Source organism: Amblyraja radiata, chromosome 17, assembly GCF_010909765.2.
Source record: "Amblyraja radiata isolate CabotCenter1 chromosome 17, sAmbRad1.1.pri, whole genome shotgun sequence".
Lineage (NCBI taxonomy): Eukaryota > Metazoa > Chordata > Chondrichthyes > Rajiformes > Rajidae > Amblyraja > Amblyraja radiata.
Genome location: NC_045972.1, coordinates 19839958 through 19865897, shown reverse-complemented (window position 1 = coordinate 19865897; position 25940 = coordinate 19839958). Strand labels below are relative to the sequence as shown.

Sequence of the window (25940 nt, the reverse complement as noted above, 5' to 3'; positions counted from 1 at the left end):
TACTACTCTTTAAAACGCAGCCCAGACCATCAAACAAACCAACCTCCCTACCATTGACTCCATCAACACTTTACGCTGCCACGGCAAGACCACCAGTGTAATCAAGGACGACTCTCGCCCCAGACACTCCCTCTTCTCCCCTCTGGCATCGGGCAAGAAGTACAGAAGTGTGAAAACTCACACCTCCAGATTCAGGGACAGTTTCTTCTCAGCTGTTATCAGGCAACTGAACCATCCTATCAACAACTAGAGAGTGGTCCTGGCCTACTGTCTACCTCACTGGAGACCCTTGGACTACCTTCAATCTGACTTTACTGGACTCTATCTTGCACTAAACATTATACCTTTTATCCTGTACCTGTACACTGTGCACGGTTTGATTGCAATCATGTGTAGGCTTTCCGCTGACAGGATGGGTCAGAACAGAATCTCTGGAGGACAGGGATAGGCAATGTTTCATGCTGGGACCCTTCGTCGGACTCCATTGCAGCTCGAGAGCCGGCATCAGTCCCAAGAGTGTGGAGGGAAGATGACCGGTATAAAGAGGTGAGAGGGTGAGGTGAGACAAGGGCTGGGTGTTAGATGGAGACATGAAGAACTGCAGATGCTGGTTTACCAAAAAACACAAAGTGCTGGAATAACTCAGCGGGCAGCATCTCCGGAAGACGTGGATAAGTGACACTTTGTGTTGGAATCCTTCTTCGGACTGATTGTAGTAGGGAAGAGAAAGCTGGAAAAGTGGGCTGGTGGGGGGGGGGGGGGGGGTTGATGGCAGGTGGGTGGACAATGACTAGAGATGAAAATGAGACAAGAGGCAGAAAAGGAGTGAAATGTAAAGCAGGGAAGCATATGGGTGAAAGGGCTTACATAAAAGCCCTTTGTTTTTTGGTGAACATGTATTTACAATTCCCTATTACTCTTATTACTTATTAACTGGGGCTAATCTCTGGAAATCCCTGCCCAACAGGCCTGTGGGCAGGGATTTGGAATGTACAGGGACGGTAATGGTTTGAGTAGGTGACTCACTCCCAACTGCACCAGTGTATTTCATGATGACCAATTTGTGCTCTTGCAAATGAATAAATAAGCAACTTAGCCTGTTTATTAAACCCTCCAAAGAGATGCAGCTGTACCCAGAAAAAAACTGGCAAACATATTAATTCCAAAACCATTCTAAAACAAGTACAATTGAGTTTAATTATTCAGGGTACCAGATAGTAGCCACTCTCACGGTCAATGTCAAGATGAGGATAACGCACACACATCAAAATGAATCAAATCGATTACATAGCACCTTCCTTGACTATTGTTTATTAGAAAATGCAGTGGTGCTTGTTTGAAAGTTATGTCACACTGGTAACTATTCCGAATTTCAAGCACTCCCAAGTTTCTTTTAACCATTCAAAACCACATGTTACTATTTAAAGAGGTTTGCAGATATTTGTACAGTACTCTCGGGGATAGAGCACTGCTGTGAAAATAAGCTCCCATAAGCTTGAAAGGTATAATCACTTTTTAATGTACTTGTACAGGAGTCTGACTGTGGTTAGTGCATTATTACTGCTCTCCTACGTAGTTAATGTGTTCTTATTGCATTTTCTGGATGCTCTCTGGAGGCTGATGTTAAGACGGGGAGTGCAGGCTTTTTACATTGACATCCTCCGAAGCATTGCATAGTTAATGCATGAGTTTGATTGAAAGATACCACATGGAAACAGGCTCTTTGGCCCATCAAGTCCATGCGAACAATCGATCACCCGTTCACAAATAGTTCTATGTTATCCCACTTTCTCATCCAGCCCCTACACATTCGGGGCAATTAAACTACAAACCCACATGTCTTTGGGATGTGGGAAGAAACCCACGCGGTCACAGGGGGGACGCGCAAACTCCACACAGACAGCATCTAAGATCAGGATCAAAACTTGGAGTCTGGCACTGTGAGGCAGCAACTCTTCCAGCCAATGGTTAATCAAGAGCCCACTTTAGACAGCTCCAATATAAATGGTGTTGAAACACAAGGCTAGGCCTGACATGTATGGGGGAGAAATACTGCATGACCCTTCTAACCCTCTGTAACAAAAAGAAGGCTCCCAAACCGCATGCATTAGTAGAAGTGAATGCCAGTGCAACCAGCTCCAGTCCACTCCTTCACCAATACCCCCTGGAGAAGTTGTGTATTGTTTCATCCATGTTCTAACTGGCTCAAGCCCAAAGGTTCTCTGAATCTTCCAAATAAAACCACTTGCCAACTGCTTACATTAACTACAAGTCATTTTAACACTGTTGTCCTTCCACTTTGGTGACAGAGAAAGTTGGTTCTTGCTTCATTAAATCTACCCCTTTCTCCTTGTCTGACCAACTACTCTACTAACTAACTAACTAACTAACTACTAACTAACTAGGCTCCATCTAACCACTAAACCAATTGGTATCTCTGAGTTGGGTTACCGGGTGAACACCAGCAACTCTATTCTGGTGCATCTGATGGAGCACTGACTTGGATGGACTAGGCCTGTCAGTATTTGGGACGACAGATGGCACAATGGGCTAAGTGTTCGGCTGGCGACCGGAAGGTAGCCGGTTCGAATCCCGCTTGGAGTGCATACTGTTGTTGTGTCCTTGGGCAAGGCACTTCACCCACATTTGCCTGTGTGTGAATGTGTGTGAGTGATTGGTGGTGGTCGGAGGGGCCGTAGGCGCAGATTGGCAGCCACGCTTCCGTCAGTCTGCCCCAGGGCAGCTGTGGCTACAGAAGTAGCTTACCACCACCGAGTGTGACTGAGGAGTGAATGAATAATGCGATGTAAAGCGCCTTGAGTATTAGAAAGGCGCTATATAAATCCCATCCATTATTATTATTAGTATGGTTGCTCTGTTTGCATGCATCTCTTTCTTTGCCTTTCATCCATCTCATTGCAGATGGAGAATGCAATGCAGGAGGCCCAGGATGTTTAGCACTGGGGAGATGGAATGCCATAGTCGATAACCAACATTTCAGCACATTGGCGCAGCAGCAGAGTTGCTGCCTTACAGCACCCGAGGATTCAGGTTCGATCCTGTCTATGGATGCTGTACAGAGTTTGTACGTTCTCCCTTTGAACGTGTGGATTTTCTCCGGGTGGTCCGCTTTCCTCCCACATTCTAAAGACGTGCAGGTTTGTAGGATAATTGGCTTCTGTAAATTGTCCCTGGTGTGTAGGATGGAACTAGTGTACGAGTAATCGCTGGTTGGCATGGACTTGGTGGGCCGAAGGGCCAGTTTCCGCTCTGTATCCCAATCTAAGCTAAACTAAACTAAACTAAATGAAAAAATTGCAGTTTGTTGTGTTACCAGTTTTTAACCAACACAGTTGGCCATATAAATGAAAGTAAATCTTCTGGGATTCACTACACAGGAGTCATTTGTTACATGTTCGTAACTTGATGATAGTGGGGACAATCCTAAGACTCCGTGGGTTTCCCCCCACATCTGAAGGAAGTGCAGATCAGTGGGATAAATGGCTGCTGCTCCGAGGTGTAAGTATGTGGCGGAATCCAGGGAAGTTAGTAGGAATGTGGGGAGAATAAAGGAATTAGTGTAGCAACTCAGCGGGTCGGGCGGAACCTATGATTAGTGTATTACTGGGATCAATGGGTGTTTGATGGTCAGCGTGGACTTGCTGGGTCAAAGGGCCTGTTTCCATGCTGTAAGATCCTACGTGACACTAACCCAGTGTCTTCTTACTGTTGAGTTAGAAGATGCATCTTTAGACTTTAGAGGTACAGTGTGGAAACAGGCCCTTCAGCCCATCGAGTCCGAACCGACCAGCAATCACCCTTTACACTAACACTATCCTATGCACTTTGAACAATTTTACTTTTTTTTTAAAACTAAAGCCAATTAACTTACAAACCTGTACGTCTTTGGAGGATGGAAGGTAACAGGAGTACTCGGAGGAAACCCATGGGGTCACAGGAAGTACATACAAACGCGGTACAGACAGCACCTGTAGTCAGGATCAAACCCAGGTCTCTGGTGCTATAAGGCTGCAACTCTACCACTGCGATACATTGCCGCCCATCTGATAAAGGATAAGAGAGCATTCCTAGAACAGGGAAAAATATGAGAAAATGTCTAGAAGCCAACTAATGATCAATGGGTAAACACACAAATATTTGAACCAAACAACACTTTTATTAAACACAAGACAATTGCCTGAGGGATCTGTTCAGTTCCATCTTTTTCAATAAAAAGCAAACAACTGCAGATGCTGCTTACCTGAAATAAAATAAATAATATTGGAAATGTTCAACGGACCAGGCAGCATCTGAGTGAGAGGAGCCGCAATAATGTTTCAGGTTAATGACCTTCCATCAGAGCTGGGAACGGAGGGGAGGAGGGAATAACAGGGATTGTCTTCAATTGGTTGGTGATGGAGAGATTAAACGACTGAATGGGTGACAGAGAGTGGTAAATGCATATGAAGGATAACAAAAGGTCGGTCTGTAAATAGATGAATAAATAATCAGCAACAGGAATAAAAAAGTGTGTGGGGTAAGGTTTTCGCTACTGGAACCATGACATACAAGCAAGACGTTGTTGATTCTCTGAAATTTCCTGAACTGAAAATTAAGTGCAGAAGGCTGTGGGGGCCCATTTACTTCATGGTGCCTTGACAAGGCCACTAGCATAATGAAGAATGAGCCTCACTCTGGTCACTTACTCTTCTCCCCTCTCCCATCAGGCAAGAGATACAGAAGTGTGAAAATGCACACCTCCAGATTCAGGGACAGTTTCTTCCCAGCTATCATCAGGCAACTGAACCATTCTACCAGCAACAAGAGAGCAGTCCTGAGCTGCTAACCACCTCATTGAAGACCCTCAGACTATCTTTAATCAGATTTGACTGGACTTTATCTTAGGTCGCTGAGTGTTTCCAACTGGTTCTGTTTTTATTTCAGATTTACATCATCTGCAGTTTTTTTTAGATTTTCACTTTATGAAATGGTTTGGTTACGTATCAAATCACACATCGCAAATGGTTTGGTTTGCTGTCAACTCACTCATCTCACTCGCAGAAACAATAATTTAAAAAACAGTATCACAAAGCAAAATATGAATGCAAATTCCTTGGTAGGTTCCTAGCTGACCCTGAAATATTGGAGTTTGATGGAGAGAGAGTAATACAAAGCAAAGTGTTTCCAAATGAGAAAGTAAACACTGTTGTTTTATCCAGGGCATTCACAGGAAGGGAACAGGAGGAACTGTCAGTGATCAAATATATCATTTTTTAATCTTCGAGTATTGATTGTAATCTTCATCACTGACTTCCTGCAACTCTTCAACTTCCTCCTCCTCCTCCTCCTCCTCTTCATCTTCCTCCTCATCCTGCTCATCCTCTGTAACCTGTCCCTGAAATCAAAGACAAAGATTGCTTGAGGGTGTCCAGAGTATCCGGAGCACAAGGTTGCAAATCAATTGTAGAACTAAAGAGTATTTAGAGTATTGTGTTCACTATTGGCCATGCTGTTATAGGAAAGATGGCGTTAAGCTTGAAAGGGTGTAGAGAAGATTTACAAGGTCGGTGTAAGGATTCGAGGACCTGAGCTATAGGGAGAGGTTGAGCCATAGGGTCTATTTGTGATAGGACTTTATTCCTTGGAGTGCATGAAGCTAAAGGGTAATCTTATGGAGGTGTATAAGATCATGAGGGAATCGATAAAGTAAACGTACAGAATTTTACCAGGAGAAAGAAAATCAAGAACTAGGGGACATGGGTTTAACGTGAGGGTGGAAAGATTTAACAGGAACTGGCAAGAAAACCCACGCGGGTCACAGGGAGAACGTACAAACGCCTTGCAGAGAGTACATGTGGTCAGGATTGAACGTGGGTCTCTGGTGCTGTAAGGCAGCAACTCTACTGCTGTGCCAATGCCTCAATGAGCCATTCGGCACAGAAAAAGGCCCTTCGGCCCAACTTGTGCATGCTGACCAAGATGCCCCATCTAAGCTAGTCCCATTTGCCCCCGTCTATAGTCATAGTGTGTGTTGGCAATTTCCTGCCTCATTGACCCACGGAGTTCAAAGGTTTCGAAGGTATTTTATTGTCACGTACAGTGATATGCAAATTACACTACAGCCATACGGAAAAAAAATAACAAGACACACAACTACATAAAAGTCAACATAAACATCCACCACAGCGGATTCCCTACATTCCTCACTGAGGAAGTTACACTGCTCTGAGTTTATCACACATGATGGACTCAGAGTGTGTCCAAGTAACATTTACCTGCCTCTCCAATTCCCCAGTCTTTTGATATATAAATGGCTGGCCTAGCTTGTACTATCCCTTTGTCCACTGCAACGGTGGTTTGCGTATTGTGCATTACCTGATGGCGCATGGAGTGCTGGGTGCCCAAGGGGCCGTGAGTCTTTGCTGGACGTGCATTATTCTCCAGGTCAGTAATGCAGATCTTTGACTTAAATGCCTGTAGAAAAGAAAATCCACCAATCAAAAGGTAAGAAAAATTGGGATCTTACATGAAAAGATGGGAAGGGAGGGGTTGGGGAGGGGGTTGAGGGGGGGGCAGGTTGGGGAGGGGGGGTTGGGGGGGGGGGGGGCCGGGTTGGGGGGGGAATCATGTTGTTCATTCTGGTGTAAACCAGAGTTTGTAGCAATGTCCATTGTATTTAGAGTAGTTATTATTGTCACGTGGACAGGTACAGTGAAAAACTATTTGGTTGCATGCTATCCAGTTAGCAAAAAGTCTATACATGATTACAATCAAATTATCCACCGTGTACAAATACAGGATAAAGGGAAGAACATTTAGTTTAAGATAAAGTCCAATAAAGTCCAATTAAAGCTAGTTCAAAGGTCTCCGATGAGGTAGATGGGATGCCATAAGTTCATGTGTTCTTGGAGCAGAATTATGCCATTCGGCCCATCAAGTCTACTCCACCATTCAATCATGGCTGATCTATCTTTCCCTCTCAACTCCATTCTCCTGCCTTCTCCCCATAACCCCAGACACCCGCACTAATCAAGGATGTGTCAATCTCCGCCTTAAAAATATCCATTGACCTGGCCTCCACAGCTGTCTGCTCAAAAATGTTTTGTGCTTTCGTTTATCGTTTTATTTTGAATACAACATATCCAAGCCTAGATTGGTTGCACACTATGTACAGGAAGTGAAATCAGGTTAGTCCCATTTGTACCTCCAGGTCTTTCCCTTCGTCAAAGTCATGCAAACATTGGAAGGCATTTGTGTACACCTCGAGAGCTTTGGCGTGGAATGTCATCTCAATTGTCACAAAGTTTAAGAAGATATCCTACGAGAAAAATAAAAATAAATTAATTTGCGTGCTGGCAATAGATATTTGATGTGGTGATCAAGCTGTAGGCTTGGTTGAATCCCTTATCTCTGCTCAGAGTATTCTCAGGACCCCTGTTTTGATGAAGAATTGAGAAATGCAATTCTCGTTCCAGAGAAACCTGAGCACAGCTCGCAAAGAAAGGAGAGGACTGAGACTAGAAAAGAGAGAAAGATATTAAAAGCCCTGTCCCACAGTACGAGTTCATTCCAAGAGCTCTCATGAGTTAAAAAAAAAATCAAACTCGTGGTAAGCACGGAGAATGAACGTAGCACGTACGTCGGAGCTTGGGGACGTCTCTTAGCGTTAACGGCAGGTACTCGGGAAGACTCGCTAACGGCAGGTAAGCACGGGAAGACTCGTGAAGATTTTTCAACATGATGAAAAATGTCCACGAGAGCCCCGAGTACCGACGAGTGGCCATTACCGTAAATCTCCGAGTTCGAATCAGGGCAAACGCGGGAGAACTCTTGTAATGAACTCGTACCGTGGGACAGGGCTTTTAGGGTCAAAACACAAAGTGCTGGAGGAGCATCATTCTGTGGAGGAAATGGACAGATTATGTTTCGGGTCGGGATCCTTCTTCTTCAGATTGGTAAAGAGTAGGAGAGGGAGAGAGCTGGAAAAGAGAGATGGGGACAATGCCTGTGAGGGGTGAGGTTCATTGGCGGATGGGTGGAGTTAATGACAAAGGCTCGGGGTGAAAAGGAGACAAAAGAGTCTCAGATAAGGAGAAAAGAGGAGTGAAATATGAAGCTGGAGGGAGGGATTATGTGGAATAGGGCAGGGTGAGAGGAGAGAGATGGCATAAAAGGGAAATGAGGGGCAAGGCTGGGAGATGAGTGTACGGAAGTGAGTACAGTAGTAGGGTGAAATGAGTCATTAAAAGTGTTTATTTATTAAAGTCATTTAGGAAAGTGGTGCTGCTAATACCTAATGATTGTGTTCTGAAGCACCGTGGCCAGTATTGGTCAGATGAGGTGCCCACAAAGACCTTTGAGCCTGGGATTAGTGAGGCAAAGAAAAGCCCTCACGAAAGGCTGGAAACTAGCATATCAATGAAGAGCTTGATTCCTCTCCTTGTACCTTGAGGTCCTTCAGTTTCTCCTTCTGAAACTTGAAAATGATCTCCTCCAGCTGTTGCGTAGTGTGATTAACGTCGACCGAAGCCTTCTGCACATTGGCCTCAGCCTAGGGTGGAAAATCAATCGTCTTGTTCAGTCAGACTCGTTAAGGTGGAGGCATTAAATGACCCACAGATTCACCATTGTCTAAAACGTAGACAGCAGTTCCGGCCGCAAGAAAAGGGTGGCATGCAAAATGAAACGCACATTCCTCTGCATCTAAACAGCGCAGCCTTTATATTTCTTAACAGGAGCAACACACATGCATGTCTTGCAGTCCAGGATACAATATCCTACTCTCTATTCTCTGTCAGGGTAGATTGTTCAATTTAGATTTTGAAACTATTTCCAGCGAATCACAGCATGAAATAGACATTCTGGCCAGAGGAGGTGTGGTAGATAAAGAGTATATCTCTCTCATGTTCATGAATGGGGGAGTGACTGGACAATAAACTATAGATGTGTTCAAAAATGAACTGCAGATGCTGGAATATCGATGGTACACAAAATTGCTGGGGAAACTCAGCGGGTGCAGCAGCATCTATGGAGCGAAGGAAATAGGCGACGTTTCGGGCCGAAACCCTTCTTCAGACTATAAACTATAGATACCTGATTCTAAAATACTGAGGCCCTGATTTGAACGTGTCACAGCGTCAATGACTATCGACTTGGCTTGATTTGGCATGGCAGCACGGTGGCACAGCCGGTAGAGTTGCTGCCTCACAGCGCCGGAGACCCGGGTTCGATCCTGACCTCAGGTGCTGCCTGTGTTAGGTTTGCACACTGTGTGGAGATTGTGACCACGTGGGTTTCCTCCGGGTGCCCCGGTTTCCCCCTACCTCCTGAAGATGTGCGGGATTGTGGGTTAATTGATTTCTGTAAATTGCCCCGAGTGTGTAGGGAAACACAAGGAACTGCAGATGCTGGAATGATGAGTAAAACATCCAGTAAAAGCTGGAGCAACTCAGCAGGTCAGGCAACATCTCTGGATGAATCAAAAGGTAGAAACAAGGTACTGTTGCAAATGCTGATTTACACAAAAGGACACAAAGTGCTGGAGTAACTCAACGGGTCAAGCAGCATCCTAGGAGAACATGGACAGGTGACATTTTGAGTCTGCACCCATCTTTTCTCTCGTTTGAATTATTACCCTGGATTTAACTGTGAAGGAGTGGAGGGGAAATCATTAACCATGGACTGAAGAAGGGTCCTGACCTGAAATGCCACTGCTCCATGTACTCCAGGGATGCTGCCTGATGAGCTGAGTTACTCCAGTACTCTGTGTGTTTTGTTTAAGCATGAACTTTTCTCAGTGAGTTTTCAAGAAGCATTCTGGACGGACTAGCGTGGTTGGACTTGAAAGAAACTACCCCCTCCAAGATCTTCTATGGGAGGGGCACAGGAGAAAGGGAAATGTGTGCTTCTATATCCTGCAAGAAAGGCACACTTCCTCTCAGTGCACGACTTAAATGCCTGTCCCACAAGCATGCGACTCCATGTGGCAAGCGTGACCTAACGTGGTCGCTTGAGCCGTACGGCCTCGCGGGGCCGGTCCCACTTCGATCGCCGGAGCCGTATGGAGTTGTGCAGAGCTGGTCCCGACATCGCGCGCGGCTCCGAAAAACTGACCGTGTTCAAAAATTCCACGCGGCAACGGCCTGCCGGCCCGCAGCCGCCTCAACGCCATACGTCACGCACGAACCTCCCGCGGACTTCGCTCGAACTTCATGTCACTCACTCGACCTCCGTGCGGCCCCCGCTTCTGGTTTGGTCGCGCTTGCTGCATGCAGGCGCATGCTGGTGGGACCGGCCCTTTAGGTCGCGCTTGCCTCATGGAGTCGCATGCTCGTGGGACAGGCCGTTTACCTCCCATAACCTCTTCTTTCCCACCCCGAGCATTGAGGGATAAGCCAGGGTGAGTGTAGATCACACCACACACTTGCTGAAGAGAGTCAATCACTTACCTCCACCAAGGCAGACTACAGCAATTAATCAGAAAATCGATGTGTTATTTACCTTGTCATTTTTCAAAGGAACACTCCAGGAAAACATTTTCAGAAATCAACTAATGCTTAGCATTACGGGAGACAACATGTGCTGGAGAATGGAATGATTCTGCTTGAAAGGAAGGGCAGAGCTGGTTGCTACGTGATAATCCAATGAGACATTGACAATGGAGGCACAAGGAACTGCAGATGCTGGATTACAAAAAAAAAGACACAAAGTGCTGGAGTAACTCAATGGGTCAAGCAGCATGGATAGGTGAGGTTTTGAGTCGAGACCCTTCCTCAGACCTCCACCAAGTCCCGACCCACGAGGTCACCTACTGCACCCAGCATTCTCCAGAGATGCTGCCTGACTCCGCTGAGTTACTCCAGCACATTGTGTCAGATATTGACAATGCTCCAGTAGTATTTCTAAGACAGCTTCATGGTAGTGCATGGCTCACTATACATAGTGGAAAAATCTCCCAATGTGCCCTTAATCATCACTGGCTTCCACTGATTACATGGACCAGGATCAATGCAACGCTATTGCGACACTCTCTCAGTGATCGTTCCTTGGATGTGGGGCTGAATAGTCAAAATTGGTAGGCCTGAGAATCGTCTTGTCCTGGATAAATCCTGGCCGACCTCTCAACCCTTTAAAAATAATGAGCAGAACACAAAGTGTTGTAGAATCTGAGCAGGCCATGCAGCATCTGTGGAGGGAAGGGAAGGCAATATTTCATGTTGGGACCCCTCTTCAGACAGTAGTAAATAATAATAGTAAAAATAATGGTTCCTTATACAAGGTTGTGACTGCACAATGTTGAAACAAGCATCTCCAGATAGTGGGTTAGAACTCAACGGGACAAGCAGCTTCTCTGGAGAGCATGGAAAGGTGAGGTTTCACCGATCAGACAGGGGTCTGAAGAAGGGTCCCGATCCGAAACGTCACCTAGCCAGCATTCTCCAGAGATGCTGACTGACCCGCTGAGTTACTCCAGCACTTTATGTCTTTTAGAGTAAACCAACATCTGCAGTTCCTAATTTCCACATCTCTGGAGACCGTGGATAGGTGATGTTTCAGGCCAGGACAATGTCCTTTTCCTGTGACCAGATTATGATTATCAATGGGATTTGTAGCTGTCTTTCACCATTTTGAGACTAATGCAATAATCATAACATCCATCCACATTAAGTCAGTTAATTTAGGGCTCATCAGGCTTCAACAACCTAGGACCTTTATCACTTGCTCAGATCAACACTAGTTTGGGCAGCAATTGTGTTGGTTAGTTATTCAGTGAAGTTAAGATAGAGAAGGGGAAAAATTAACCTTTGGTCTCTGGTGCTAAAAGGGACAATATTTGGTGCAATATCAACTGGTGAAGAGATTCATCTCCCACCATTTCCATCCAGTAATTAAAGGTTAATTTCTCCCCAATGACTTCCGATCGATATTGAGTTGCTTGTTTACACTTGCATCCAGTAATGCAATCAGTTCCAAACTCCAATATGGCAAATTACATCAATAACGGGATCAGTGAATCATTAAAGGACATCTGTTTCCATGCTGTTTCAGAAGCCTTACTTTTGAGATATGGATTTGAAAGATGCACACATACCAATGACTAGGAACATTGATTAAGGAAGAAAACAGAAATATTATAGAGCAATGCTCAATTTCATTTATATTTTAACTTTCAAAAACACTGATGTATACACAAAATGTAGAATGTTTGATTCCCTTGTACATTTCCTCCCAAATCCACCATCCCTTCCACCAACATGAACTAAGGCACCTAGTGCTTGGGAACTCCCCAGTGCATGGGGAGTGGATGCATAAATGGGGGAACATAGAACTAGAGTGAACGATGGTCGGCATGGTGGGCCGAAGAGCCTGTTTCCATGCTGTATCTCAAAACTGAGCACTGAACACCTCTAGTAGCTTCCCACAATCTACACTGACATGGAAATATAAGTTTATTAGTCATAGGAGCAGAAGTAGGCCTTTCGGCCCATTAAATGTACTCCGCCAATCAATCATGGCTGATCTATCTTTCCCTCTCAATCACATTCTCCTGCCTTCTCCCTGTAACCTTTGACACCCGTACTAATGAAGAACCTGTCAATCTCCACTGTAAAAATACCCAATCACTTGGCCTCCACATCTGTAGCAATGAGTTCTGCAGAGTTCACCATCTTTTCCCAGTGGAGAGGATTCTAACTCTAAAGAGGCATGAATTGAAGGTAAGAGGGGAGAGGTTGAGAGTGACCTCAGGGGCAACTTATTCACTGCAAATGGAATAACCTACCCAGAGGAAGCTATAGAAATGGAAAGAATTCTGAATTTCATAAATTATTTGGACAGATATATTGACAGAAAGGGTTTAGGATGATATGATATGGACTAAATACAGGCAAATGGGACTAGCCCAGAAAGCCTGCTTGGTCAGTATGAACAAGATGGGCCATAGGGCCTGCTACCGTGATGTATAGGGCCTGCTATAGTGATGTATGGCGTATGGCTATGAGTCTATAGCAATACCAGTTTAACCCTGTTGACATTGCTTGACTCAGTACAGAGTGGGAAATAATTTTGTTGCATTTGGTTCAATAACTCGGTTGGCAGAGCATTAAAGTTGCTGCCTTACAGCTCTAGAGTCCCGGGTTTGATCCTAACTATGGATGCTCTCTGTGCGGAGTTTGTACGTTCTCCCCATAATCGCGTGGGCTTTCCCCGGGTGATCCGGTTTCTTTCCACACTCCAAAGACCTATTGGTTTGTAATTGACTTTGGTAAAAATTGTAAATTGTCCCTAATGTGTAGGATAGTGCTAGTGTACGGGGATCACTTGAGAACTGAAGGGCCTGTTTCCGGGTTGTATCTCTAAACTAAACTAAACTAAACTAAACTAAACTAAACTAAACTAAACTAAACTAAACTAAAACTCACTGGGAAAATATTATCTGGTTTGTCAGGTGATGTCAAGTGTTTTCAGATGGGGTCTCGATCAGTAACACGATCAGGACTTAAGAGGAGAAATCTATGCTGATATATCAGCAAGTACTGGGAGACTGGTTGTGTACTTGGCTCGGGTATTAAACATTATCAGCTATAGCTTTTTATTAGTTCCTGGACTGGAACATGCTCCCTTTATTGGTAAAGTTTCCATGTGACTTTTATTAGACGTTGATGAGGTATGTTTGTAATAATCTGAAATTCTAATCCTTGTGAAGGTTTCAGACCTGCCCCATGGTTGGAAATGTCTCCCGCAGGAATTCTCAGTGAACCTTGCCAATTTTTGGAAAGGAGTCTTAAACAATGTTTCATGCAGGGGATTGAAAGGTCTTGCAGCCTTGTATGGATATGGTAGAGGACCACTTATGTTATTGATTTAGTATTCCTGAGGCCTAGAGGAATCTTGAGCGTATTATAATCCCATCATAGATTTATTTGGTTAAAACATATTGAAATAAAAGCAGTGAACAAAATGAAGTCATTGGGAAGATGTAGATTTAAAAAAAGCCAATGAGTTATAAAACCAGAGTCATACAGCATGGAAACAGGCCCTTTGGCCCAACTGGTCAATGCCAACCAAGTTGCCCCATCTAAGCTAGTCCCATTTTCCCGCCTTTAGCCCATATCGCTATAAACTTTTCCTATCCATGTATCTTCCAAGTTGCTTTTAAATGCTCAACTACCTCAACTGACAACTCGTTCCACATACCCACCTCCTGAGTCAGTGAAAAAGGTCTCTCAGGTTCCTATTCAAATTTTCCCCTCTCACTTTAAACCTATGTCTTCTGGTTCTTGATTCCCCTACCCTGAGTAAAAGACCTCGTGCATTCACACTATCAATTCCTCTTATTGTCTAATACACCTCTATAAGATCATCCCTCATCCTTCTGCACTCAAAGGAATATAGTCCCAGCTTGCCCATCCACTTCCTATAGCTCCTCCCTCCCCCCCCCCACTCCCTTCCACATCCCCCTGAGTCCTGGCTAAACTCTCGTGAACCTTCTCTGGACTTTGCACAGGTTAACTGCTGCTTTCATATGGTGACTTCATTGGCCTGGTGACTTCATTGGCCTGGCCTAAATGTTACTTCTGTCCCACTGACAATGAGTTTAACTTTGAAATGGTCAGTAAAGTGAGGGCACAGACAAAATAAATAATTGAGAAAAAAACTTACTATCACCTACTCAACTAGAAATGGGCTCCTCTCCCAGAAGCACCATCTGTTTCTGTTATGCTCGCAATGGCTCATAATTTGACAAATGATGCTTAATTTTGCACGCTAAATTGCTCATTATATTGTTAGAGTCACGGCAAATGTGCTCACTGTGAATCTAACAGATTGGTGCAATATATTTGCAAATGTGCTCCAGCAAATGTTATCAGTCTCTATTATTTCCATGCATTTATAATAATATCTCTATTGCAGATTTATTAATAAAGATGGAATAAGGGGCGGCATGGTGGAGCAGTGGTAGAGTTGCTGCCTTACAGCGCCATGCAACCCAGGTTCGATCCTGACTACAGCTACTGTATGATGGATTTTGTACCTTCTCTCCGTGACCTGCGTGGGTTTTTTCCTGGAGCTCTCGTTGCCTCCCACACTCCAAAGACGTCAGGTTTGTAGGCTAATTGGTTTGGTAAAAATTATAAATTGTCCCTAGTGTGTAGGATAGTGTTAGTGTGCAGGGATTGCTGGTTGGCACGGACTTGGTGGGCTGAAGGGCCTGTATCTGCACTGTATCTCTGGACTAAACTAAACAAAATTATGGGGTTATGGGAGAAGGCAGGAGAATGGGGTTAGGAGGGAGAGATAGATCAGCCATGATAGAATGGCGGAGAAGATTTTTGATGGGCAGAATGGCCTTATGACCTTCCATAAACGACATTTAACTGTTTTATGGTCCAACGTAAAATCAGTGGACACAGCAAAAGAGTTGTATCAACAAAATAACTTTATAATGTTGGAAAATGTCCCAAAGCACTTCACTAGAATGCTAGCAATATAACATTTACACTGAGATGTTATGGCAGATGACAAAAAAAACATGGCTAGGAGGAGGGATTTAAGGGGAGTGTTAAGGACAAGGAATAAACAGCGCTTTCATGGAGGAATTCCAGGGACAAGGAGAACAGCTGCTGGAGGGCTTCTGATGATTTAATTCATGGGTGCTCTGGAATTGCAGGAGTATGGATTCTTGGAATATTGCCCGGTTGTAGGAGATTCCAGCTACAGGGAAGGGATGAGACCATGTAAGGATGTTAAAATTGAGCATAGACACAAAATGCTGGAGTAACTCAGTGGGTCAGCCAGCATCTCTGGAGAGAAGGAATGAATTGGTTAATTGAGACCCCTTGCACTAATATGTAGTTCTAAATTTGTGTGGAGATGTCATTTGATAGATGGTTTTGAATCCTTTTTTCAATCATTTTTTGTTTAGTTTAGTGGTACAGCAGGGAAACAGGCCCTTCGGCCCACCGAATCCGCGCCCACCAGGGACAATTTACACTGTTACCGAAGCCAATTATACTACAAGCCTGTATGTTTTTAGAGTGTGGGAGGAAACAGGAGCACCTGGAGAAAACCCACAAGGTCACGGAGAGCGTGTACAAATTTAGTAACCTGGGTATCTGACTGTAAGGCAGCAACTCTACCTCTGCGCCACCGTAATCTTTTTTTTAAATGATGACCTCAATCCTGTCGACACAAATGGAAAAATACATTAAATAAATCAAGAAACCATTAATCAGATGATCACCACACTTGCCAAATTTGAGTCAATAAGATGGCAGAGGGAGGAGAGATGAGAATGAGGAAAGATATGGTTTTCAGTGGTACATTGCTGGAAGGCTACTGTGGAACTTGGAACAGCTGATGCTACCTGAGATCATTTAGAACATCGATCGCCCCAGAGTGTAGTAAAGTGGAGCAAGAATACTACTGTTGTTTCAGAAGGTGGATGAATGAAGATTATAGATAGATCTGTACAAGACAGGAACGGGACCTTCGGCCCACAATATCTGTGCCGAGCATGATGCCAACTTAATCTACCCGCTTCTGCATGCAAAGTCATAAGGAATAGGAGTAGATTTAGGCCTTTCGGCCCATCAAGTCTACTCTGCCATTCAATCATGGCTGATCTATATCTCTCTCCTAACCCCATTCTCCTGCCTTCTCCCCGTAACAAACTTACCCCCGCACATCTCCTTTAAACATCCCCCCTCTGAACGTGAAGCTCTGCCCTCTAGTTCTTGGCGTTCAACCTTGCTTTTGACAAGTTTTGACATTTGAAATTTGACATTTATCGTTACACTTTGTCAACCCTCAAAAGGATACAATTCCTTGCCTGTCCGATGGATTTCTTTGTTTCACCTTTTGCAGAACTTCCAGCTCCCTCATTTCACGTTTTCTGACGCTGTTAACTTTTTTAATATCTGTCTGATTTAGATGAAAAAGCAAAGAAAAAAAAATGTTTTTCAACACTTAAAATGTATAAACTCTTTCCATCTAGTATTATAATTAGTTAATTTATCTTTCATTTTGCAACAGGGGCACTTATTCTTTGGTATAAAGCTTTTGGGTTGTCAGAGCCCTATCTGTTGGAAACCCAACCCTTGATGAAATATTTGATCTGGCCAGCGTGCTGTGAAGACATGCTTCATTTCTCTGCATCCATCTTCTGCTCTGTTGAATTGACTTTCTATGTTGGAGCTTCTGAGGTGTGCTTTCTTCAACCAGAATTTCCACTGCAACCTTCACTAATGCAATTCTTGCCTTTGGTTAGCACACAAAGTGCTGGAGAAACTAAGCGGATCAGGCTGAAGAAGGGTCCCGACCCATAATGTCTCCCATCCACGTCCTTCAGAGATGCTGCCTGATCTGCCGAGTTTCTCCAGTGCTTTGTGTTCTACATTCCAGCATCTGCAATTCTTTCTGACTCGTTGCCTTTGGTTTCTCCATTTAGAATCATAGTTATGCAGCATGGAAACGGGCCCATCGGCCCAACTTGCCCAAGCTGACCAAGATGTCCCAGCGACACAAGTCCCACTTACCAGTATTTGGCCCGTATCCCTCTAAACCTTTCCTATCCATGTACCTGTCCAAATACCATTTAAATGTAGTTATAGTACCTGCCTCAACTACGTACTCTGGCAGCTCCTTGCATATACCCACTACCCTCTGTGTGAAAAAGTTGCCCCTCAGGTTCCTATTAAATATTTCCCCTCTCACTTTAAACCTATGTCCCTTGGTTCTTGATTACCCTACACTGAGCAAAATACTCTATGCATTTACCCTGCCCATCTCTCTCATGATCCTACAGGGGTGGGAGATTGCAACCTTCACGTGGTCCACCCTGTTTCGACTAATGCAATCAACCCGATGTGCACAAACAAATAGATGTAGTGTTTCATGCCACTTGATCTACAGCTTTAGGCTGTGCACGCCATACGCAAGAAGAAGAAGTGATCTTACATACACCTCCATAAGATTACCCCTCATTCTCCTGCTCTCTAAGGAATAAAGTCGTAGCCTGCCCAACCTCTCCCTATAGCTCAAGGTCTCAAGTCCTGGCAACATAAATCTTGTCTGTGCTCTTTCCAGCTTTAACATCTCTTTCCCCCTTGACATAACCTCTCGCTCATCAATGACTCAAAAACAGACCAATCAGCCCAATGTGTCATTTCTATTGTATGCTTGTCCAGCCTCCCCTTCAAAAACATCCACTTCAAAGTAATGGGAAGTATCTTTAGGTATTCTTCTACATTAATGGTGAGAAAAATGCAATTTATTCCTTAAAAGCAGCTTTTTAGTAAAAGTTTTGGAGAATTTTCTTTAACTCAACATCTACTTAGATAATGCTACAATAACATAAGTGAAGAAACATGATACCCGTTTGGATTTTGTCAGAGGTCCATAAGCCTTTAGTGGTCCAATAACCTTGACATCCAATCTTTCCACCTAAAATTATTCAGAACAAAAGACAAAGAAGGAATTATAAAAGTGACAAGTCTGGCAAAGAAACTGTTGCAAACAACCTAATTGAAAATACAAAAAATTAACTAAGTGATAAATCTAAAATGAATGGAATGAGAACTATTACACGCTAGATTCTTGCCTTTCTAAGAGTTTAAAGGGAGGTGATGATGATATGTGGACCTCTTGATGGGCAGCCTTAGAAATGTCTAGGACCAAAGGCCTTTGCCTCAGAATAAAAGGATGTACCTTTAGAAAGGAGATGAGGAGGAATTTCTTTAGTCAGATGGTGGTGAATCTGTGGAATTCATTGCCGCAGACTGCTGTGGAGGCCAAGTCAATGGACATGTTTAAGGCAGAGATTGACAGATTCTTGATTAGTATGGGGTTAGTTAGGGATTTTGGGGAGAAGTCAGGAGAACGGGATTGAGAGGGAAAGATAGATCAACCATGATTGAATGGAAGAGTAGACCTGATGGGGCAAATGGGCTAATTCTGCTCCAATAACCTATGAACCTGGGGCTCTATGCTTGCAAATAACATGGAGTGTGCTATAGTTGATGGGATGTTTATATTTCTCGGACTAGGACTAAGTCTAGGACTTTTTTCTAGATTTTATTTTCTTGGACTTGGATGCCGAGTTCCTTAAGCTCTGGGTACCTCAGAGGCAATATGGCTGGCAGTGCCAGCAGGGAAGTAGGTTCGGCATTTCCCACCTGTGAAGACGCTATGCAGAAAGGATCTTCAGAGGCATGAGATTGTACGAGGAGTTGTCTGATGAACAATATTTCCAAGGTATGCATCACAGAAAGGTGTAACATTCTGTGGGACAACCTTTAGCCCCGCTACTGCAGCAGGGCTGCACCAGGTGACAAGGTGACTGCGACGCTCAACCTCATGACCAATGTATCAGTTGTGGTTCTGTGCACTTCACTGTCCAGCATAACATACACCGGCTCTCTAATTATAAAGGAAGGGTTTCATCTTTTGTCATTTCAATGGGAAGAAGCGGCATGTCAGATGTTGGGACTTTCCAGCATTTTATTTTGCCACAAGAGTGGGCAGCCATTGACTGAACCCACATGCACAGAAGGTCCTCAATGTGCAATTAGTTCTCCATCGTAGGTAGAATTCTTCATGGACCTTATACCTAATCTTCATATTTGTCGTGTTGTGTATTTCTAGATCTTATGACACAGGGGGAACCATCCAGCCATTAATTCCACACTGGCTGATGAAGAACTGTCCAGTCTAGAATCTCTCTTAATCCATAGTCTCGTAGGCTATGGCATTTCAAACCCTCATCCAAAACATGATAAACATAACCAAAGTTCTTTGCCCTGCCAATTATTTTTTTTAATTTATTTTTTAGTTTATTTTGAGGTTATTATTGTCACGTGTACTGATGTACTGTAAAAAGCTTTTATTTGTGTGCTATCCAATCAAAGTAAAGACTAAACATGATTACAACCAAACCTTCCACAGCGGCTAGATGAAGGATAAATGGATACAACATTTAGTGCAAAATATAATATTGAAGTCAGCTGATTAAAGATAGTTCCAAGGTCTCCAATGAGGTAGATGGGAGGTCAGGACTGCAAATTGGTAGCTGTTGACTATCCCCTTAAACACAGTTCCTGCATGAAGTCTTTTACCTGCGCCTGTCGATAGTCCTGAACTTTGGACAACTCCTCTCCAAAGTCTTTAAGGCAACTTCGCATCTCTGGGTTCTCGGTGTTTGCAAAGTCCATGATGTGTCTTATCAGAAGGTCGACCTTGTTTCTCAGTCTGGCCGTCTTGCGGGTGTAAGAAGACAATAACATGCAGAACTGGCCGAGATACTTCTCTGCATTGGCCACTGTACCCTCCATGATCTTGACTTGAGCATCCCTTGGTAAAACAAACATTTAATTAAATGAGGATAGCAACTATTTCAGATGTCACTGTGAGATATCTAAGCAAAGGAAGGAATCAACTATCATTTCACTCCTGCCATCGGGAGAAGGTACAGGACCTGAAAAGGGTTACGTCCAGGTTCAGGAACAATTTCTTCCCCACAACTATCAAGCTATTAAACACTACAGCCTCCAAATAGGCTCCAAACTACATAGACTCAGGAACAATATTTTTGACTTTGCACTATTATTGTCTCTTCGTTTGTCTGTGTTTTTTAAAATATATATACTGAACTTGTTTTAGTTATTTATTATGGGTTTTACAGATTATTATGTTTACGTATCTGTTGTGCTGCTGCAAGTAAGAATATCATTGTTCTGCTTTGGGACAAATTACAATAAAACACTCTTGATTTGACTCCTGAATCAACTATGCATGATAGAAAACCAGCCAAACTCAAACATTGTAAGGAGAATAATATTGGGCCAGATCTGGTCATTTCAGTGCTTAAGCCAGGCCAAAAAGACATTGAGCAAAATACAAACTATTGGAGGTACTCAGCAGGTCAGGCAGCATCTGTGGAGGGAAAGGGGACAAATGACTCAGCAGGTCAGGCAGCATCTGTGGAGGGAAATGGACAGATGATTCGGGAGGTCAGGCAGCATCTGTGGAGGGAAATGGACCGACGACTTGGGAAGTAGACACAAGAACCTGGACTAACACAGCGGGTCAGACTGCATCTTTGGAGGAAAAGAATTGGTGACGTTTCGGGTCGAGGCGTTTCCTCAGTATGTCAGGCAGCATCTGTGGAGGAGAATGGATCCTTCTTTCTGACCCAAAGTTCACTTGTCCATTTCCCTTCACAGATGCTCTCTGACCTACTGAGTTCCCCCAGCAGTTTGTTTTTTGTTCATGACTCCATCATCCATAGTCACTTGTGTCTCCAAAAAAAAGCATTGATTTGTTTTTAACTTTACAATACTCCCCATCTCCCTTCACTGGTGTAAATTTCAGATGAGGACAATCCATCAGTCTAGTTTAGTTTAGAGATGCAGTGCAGAAACAGGCCCTTCGGCCCACAGCGTCTGCACCGACCAGCGATCCCCACACTTTAACACTACCCTACACATGCTAGGGACAATTTTTACATTTACACATTTATATCAAGCCAATTAACCTACAAACCTGTACTTCTTTGGAGCGTGGGAGGTAACCGAAGATCCCGGAGAAAACCCACCCAGGTCAATGGGAGAACGTACCGAGTCCGTACAGACAAGCACCCGTAGTCAGGATCGAATCCGGGTTTCTGGCGCTGTAAGGCAGCAACTCTACCGCTGCGCCACTGTGCCGCCCCTGGTCACTTTCTGGTTAATTTCACATTACTCAGTTACCTTTCACATGGCCTCATTGCTTGAGCCAGAATTACATACCAAATTATCTGTGACTATATCCTGAAGCTATTTTGTTGCACAGCTCTGCGTCTGTCAAATGCGCCTTTTTGTTAACAAGCATACCTTGTTTTGCTACTACACCAGTGGGTTCTAATGTCCAGGCCAGTATTTATTCTTGAATTAGCATCTCTTAAATAACTTGAATATTCCACACAAATGTCAGGCAATTTTGAGAACCGCTGCTATTTAACGCCATGATTGCAGAGGTTTGAGTCCATAACTTATGCCTTGAACTTCTGCAATGCTGATTGACGCTGTTTAGTTTTGTTTAGAGATACAACGCAGAAATAGGCCCTTTGGCCCATCGAGTCTGTGCCGACCAGCGATCCATATATACTAGCACTATCCTACACACTGGGGACAATTTACAATTTTACCAAACCAATTAACCTACAAACCAGTATATCTTTGGAGTGTGGGAAGAAACTGGAGCAGCCAGAGAAAACCCACACGATCACAGGGAGAACTTACAAATTCCGTATAAACAGCACCAGTAGTCAGGATCGAACCTGGATCTCTGTAAGGTAGCAACTTATGCCACCATGCCGCTTACTGAATAAATATGTACAATGTACAAGCTATACCCAAACACTGGAAGCCTTGTGGAGGAGTGTGGATTTTTATAGATTACCTATCACTCACAATGGGGAACCTGTCAGCTAAAACATCCATGATAAATGTAGTGTAGGAACAACAAACCTATTCATTGAAATGGAAAGGAACAACTGTGAGGGTCCTGTATCCCCAAGATGAACAAAACCAGCAAGTATACCACTACCTCCACGCTCCACACCATCCTGATCGAGAAACATATTGCTGGTCCTTTATTGTCACTGGAGACAACATCTTGGAACTCTCTTCCCAATAGCATTTTGGAAGCACCTTCATCGGACTGCAGCAGTTCAAGAAGGTGGCTCACCAACGCTTTCTCAAGAGAAGCACAGGGTGGCACAGTGGTGCAGTGGTAGAGTTGCTGCCTTACAGGGCCGGAGACCCGGGTTCGATCCTGACTACGGGTGCTGTCTGTACGGAGTTTGTACGTTCTTCCCATGACCACCTGAGTTTTCTCCGGGTGCTCCAGTTTCCTCCCGCACTCCAAAGACATACAGGTTTGTAGGTTAATAGGTTATTGTAAAATTATAAATTGTCCCTAGTGTATACGATATTGCTAGTGTACGGGGTGATCACTGATCGGCACGGACTCGGTGGTCCAAAAGGCCTCGTTCCCCGGTGTATCTCCAATGTCTAAAGTCTAAAGCAATAACGGATGGACACTAAATGCTGGCTTTGTCAGCAATGCCAAAATCCAGCAAGAATAATAAACACACTTCTTAGTTAATTTCCGTTTAACATGTTTCACTGCTTTTAGTGTTTGGCTGTGTTTTCAAATATTTTAAGATTTTCTAGGTTATATTTGGTGATGTGATTAATTTGACCATCAGGGATCCAGTCCAGGATAGTGGGCAGGTGAACAACAAGTGAAGACAGCCACCAAGTCTATGGACATTTAGGTCAATAGCCAGTCATTGCTCAAAATATAACATGGTTCACTGATTAAATGGTTCAATGGCACCTAATGATCACATGTACATAAGTGTGTAGAATTTATTTTTTGCATACAGTGCAGTAACAATTCCACTATGCATTCGGTACAATCATACCAAGTATAAATGTGTAAGATAGTAGACACTGAATCCATACACAAGTACTGTCACAATTTAGGTGCCACCTTGTATCTTTCAAGTCTAAATTAAAAAAAATTGCTAGTCTTAACTTGGCCATAAAGTGTTGGAAGAACACAACTGTGTTCTAATACATTAGCACTAACAGTCTGATGAAGGGTCCAGATCCAAAATGTCATCTATCCATTCCCTCCACAGATGACTCCACAGTAGCACAGTCTCAAGGTAAGTCTTGTTTCTCTGCATGAATAGCTGTCTCTTCTCAAGACCCTGGCACATTTTGCATGTTGCACTAATATCAATATTATTCGGGGAATTTTTTTATGTTGGAGAAATAGTGTTAGCGTGAATAATAATCCTGCAGAATTTTGTGAAGAAAACTAAGGTTTTATAAATAAATTAACTTGCTTCCCGTGTCTTTTCTATAGACAAAAAGTTGCCATTAAGCATTTAATAGTTCACGCAACACTAATGGCTGCTGTTCATCTATCTAGTTTTCAAATTTGAGCAGTTTTGCTATTGTGTACCAACACGTACCATCACAAAAAAAGCACAGCTTGGTCTAATACTTTGCTCCTTATCATTCTAGTTCAATTTAGTTTAGTTTAGAGATACAGCATGATAACAGTCCCTTTGGCCCACCTAGTCCATATCGACCAGTGATCACCCACTCACACCAGTTCTATGTTGTCCCATTTTTTCATCCACTCCCTGCACACGAAGGGCAAATTACAGGGGCCAATTAACCTCCAAACCTTGACCCGAAATGTGACCTATCCTTGTTCTCCAGAGATGCTGCCTGACCTGCTGAGTTACTCCACCACTTTGTGTCCTTTTGTGTCTGAGCCAGCATCTGCAGCTCTTTGTTTCTATAGCTCAGATCCATGCTCGCACAGTATTTATTTTCTTTGCTCATTCACTTTCTCTCTCCAACACCAAGTGATGCCACTAAATAATTGTCAAAAATAAAAAAGATACGGAAAGCACGAGCAAGTTACGTGCCAGGCATATCAATAATTTACAGATAGCCAATAAACTGTTTTGCATTTAACTCTGTAATACCTCAGATGGTGTCAAGCTCCTTAAGATCTTTTGGAGCAGCTCTTGTCTGAGCGTATGATGAATATTCCATTATCCAGAAACATTGAACCCGTTTGGCAATGTCAAGGGAGAAGGTAATGGATTAAAACCAAGTTTTAACTCCAATCACACAAAGGTTGGTGGGCGTACAGAATAAGCTGCAGGAGGAGGTAGTTGACGAAACAGTTAGAGAGGTAACATGGATAGGACATGTTTAGAGGGATATGGATATTAGAACGCAGGCAGTTAGGACTAGTGTAGAAGGGACATGTTGGCTGGTGTGGGCAAGTTGGGCCAAAGGGCCTGTTTCCACGCTGTGAGACTCTGCCTCTAAAACTCACAGTGGTGCCTGAGCATCATCTCAAGACTATATCATGCTCGACATTGCGCACAACTTGTCCTGAGACATAGGATTTTAAAGTAAATTCTGCTTAAATCGCACACTTTAGGTTCGGCATGGAGACTGTGGAGGTAATGCTGTTCTGTCAATGGTTGAGACAGGCATATTTTAACTTTCATCTCATTTTTCTCTTTCACAATTCCAAGCCAGCATTTTTAAGAGTAAAGAGGAACTGCAGATGCTGGTTTGCACCGAAGATAGACACAGAATGCTGGAGTAACTCAGCGGTAACAGGCAGGATCTCTAGAGAAAAAAGGAATAGGTGACGTTTCGGGTCGAGACCCTTCTTCAGATTGAGTGTCAGGCGAGAGAGAAACTAGAGATATGAAAAGGTATAGACCAAATCAGAGTCGGCACAGTCTTTAAGCATTGATTCAGCGGCCCCTGGCCCTTACCTTGATAGCGAATTCATTTGTGCAGAAATGGCAACTTCCTCTTTGGTTTTCACAGCAGCTGTGCCTGGATAGGAAGGCAAACCTAGCTGGAGTATTCGTGCTCCTGGTTGCTATAGCGACAGTAAACAGAATGCTGTCATGCGTCATCTTTGCGATCATGACTTTTCTCTACCATCAATAGATGGCGGCATAGATCTACATTGTGCCTCAATCAGATTTTACATAGAGGTACTAATCGAGCTGGTTCACAGCTCCGTTTTCTAGGTGTTCTAGAATATAGACCATTGAACATAGAACAGTTTAGTACATGAACAGGCCTTTCGGCCCACAATGTCGGTGCCGAACATAATCCCCAACATACTCTCCTCTGCCTACACATGATCCATATCCCTCCATTCCTTCCATATCCATGTGCCTATCTAAAAATCTTTTAAACACCACTAGCATATATCACTATGCTTCCACCACCACCCCTGGCAGTGCATTCCGGGCACCCACCATTCTCTGTGTAAAAAACATGCCTCGCTTCTATTGTAGGCTCTCTGCCTCTGACATCAAAGCTATGCCCTCTAGTCTT

At 43.7% G+C, this 25940-nt stretch overlaps 1 protein-coding gene across 2 annotated transcripts; it reads right to left on the bottom strand.

Moving 5' to 3' along the window:
* Nucleotides 1-4157: 4157 nt before the first annotated feature.
* cibar2 (CBY1 interacting BAR domain containing 2) lies at nucleotides 4158-25492 on the bottom strand. 2 transcript variants are annotated; one of them, XM_033035829.1, is made up of 10 exons: nucleotides 25364-25492; nucleotides 20115-20349; nucleotides 18376-18444; nucleotides 16822-16923; nucleotides 12092-12097; nucleotides 10449-10463; nucleotides 8447-8551; nucleotides 7205-7318; nucleotides 6376-6474; nucleotides 4158-5395 (listed from the first exon to the last, which is right to left on the bottom strand). In XM_033035829.1, the coding sequence occupies exons 1-10, from the start codon at nucleotides 25378-25380 to the stop codon at nucleotides 5267-5269; spliced, it is 891 nt and encodes a 296-aa protein (XP_032891720.1). In that variant the 5' UTR covers nucleotides 25381-25492; the 3' UTR covers nucleotides 4158-5266. The 2 variants fall into 2 exon arrangements, with proteins under 2 accessions (XP_032891720.1, XP_032891722.1); XM_033035831.1 differs by lacking the exon at nucleotides 10449-10463.
* Nucleotides 25493-25940: the final 448 nt, after the last annotated feature.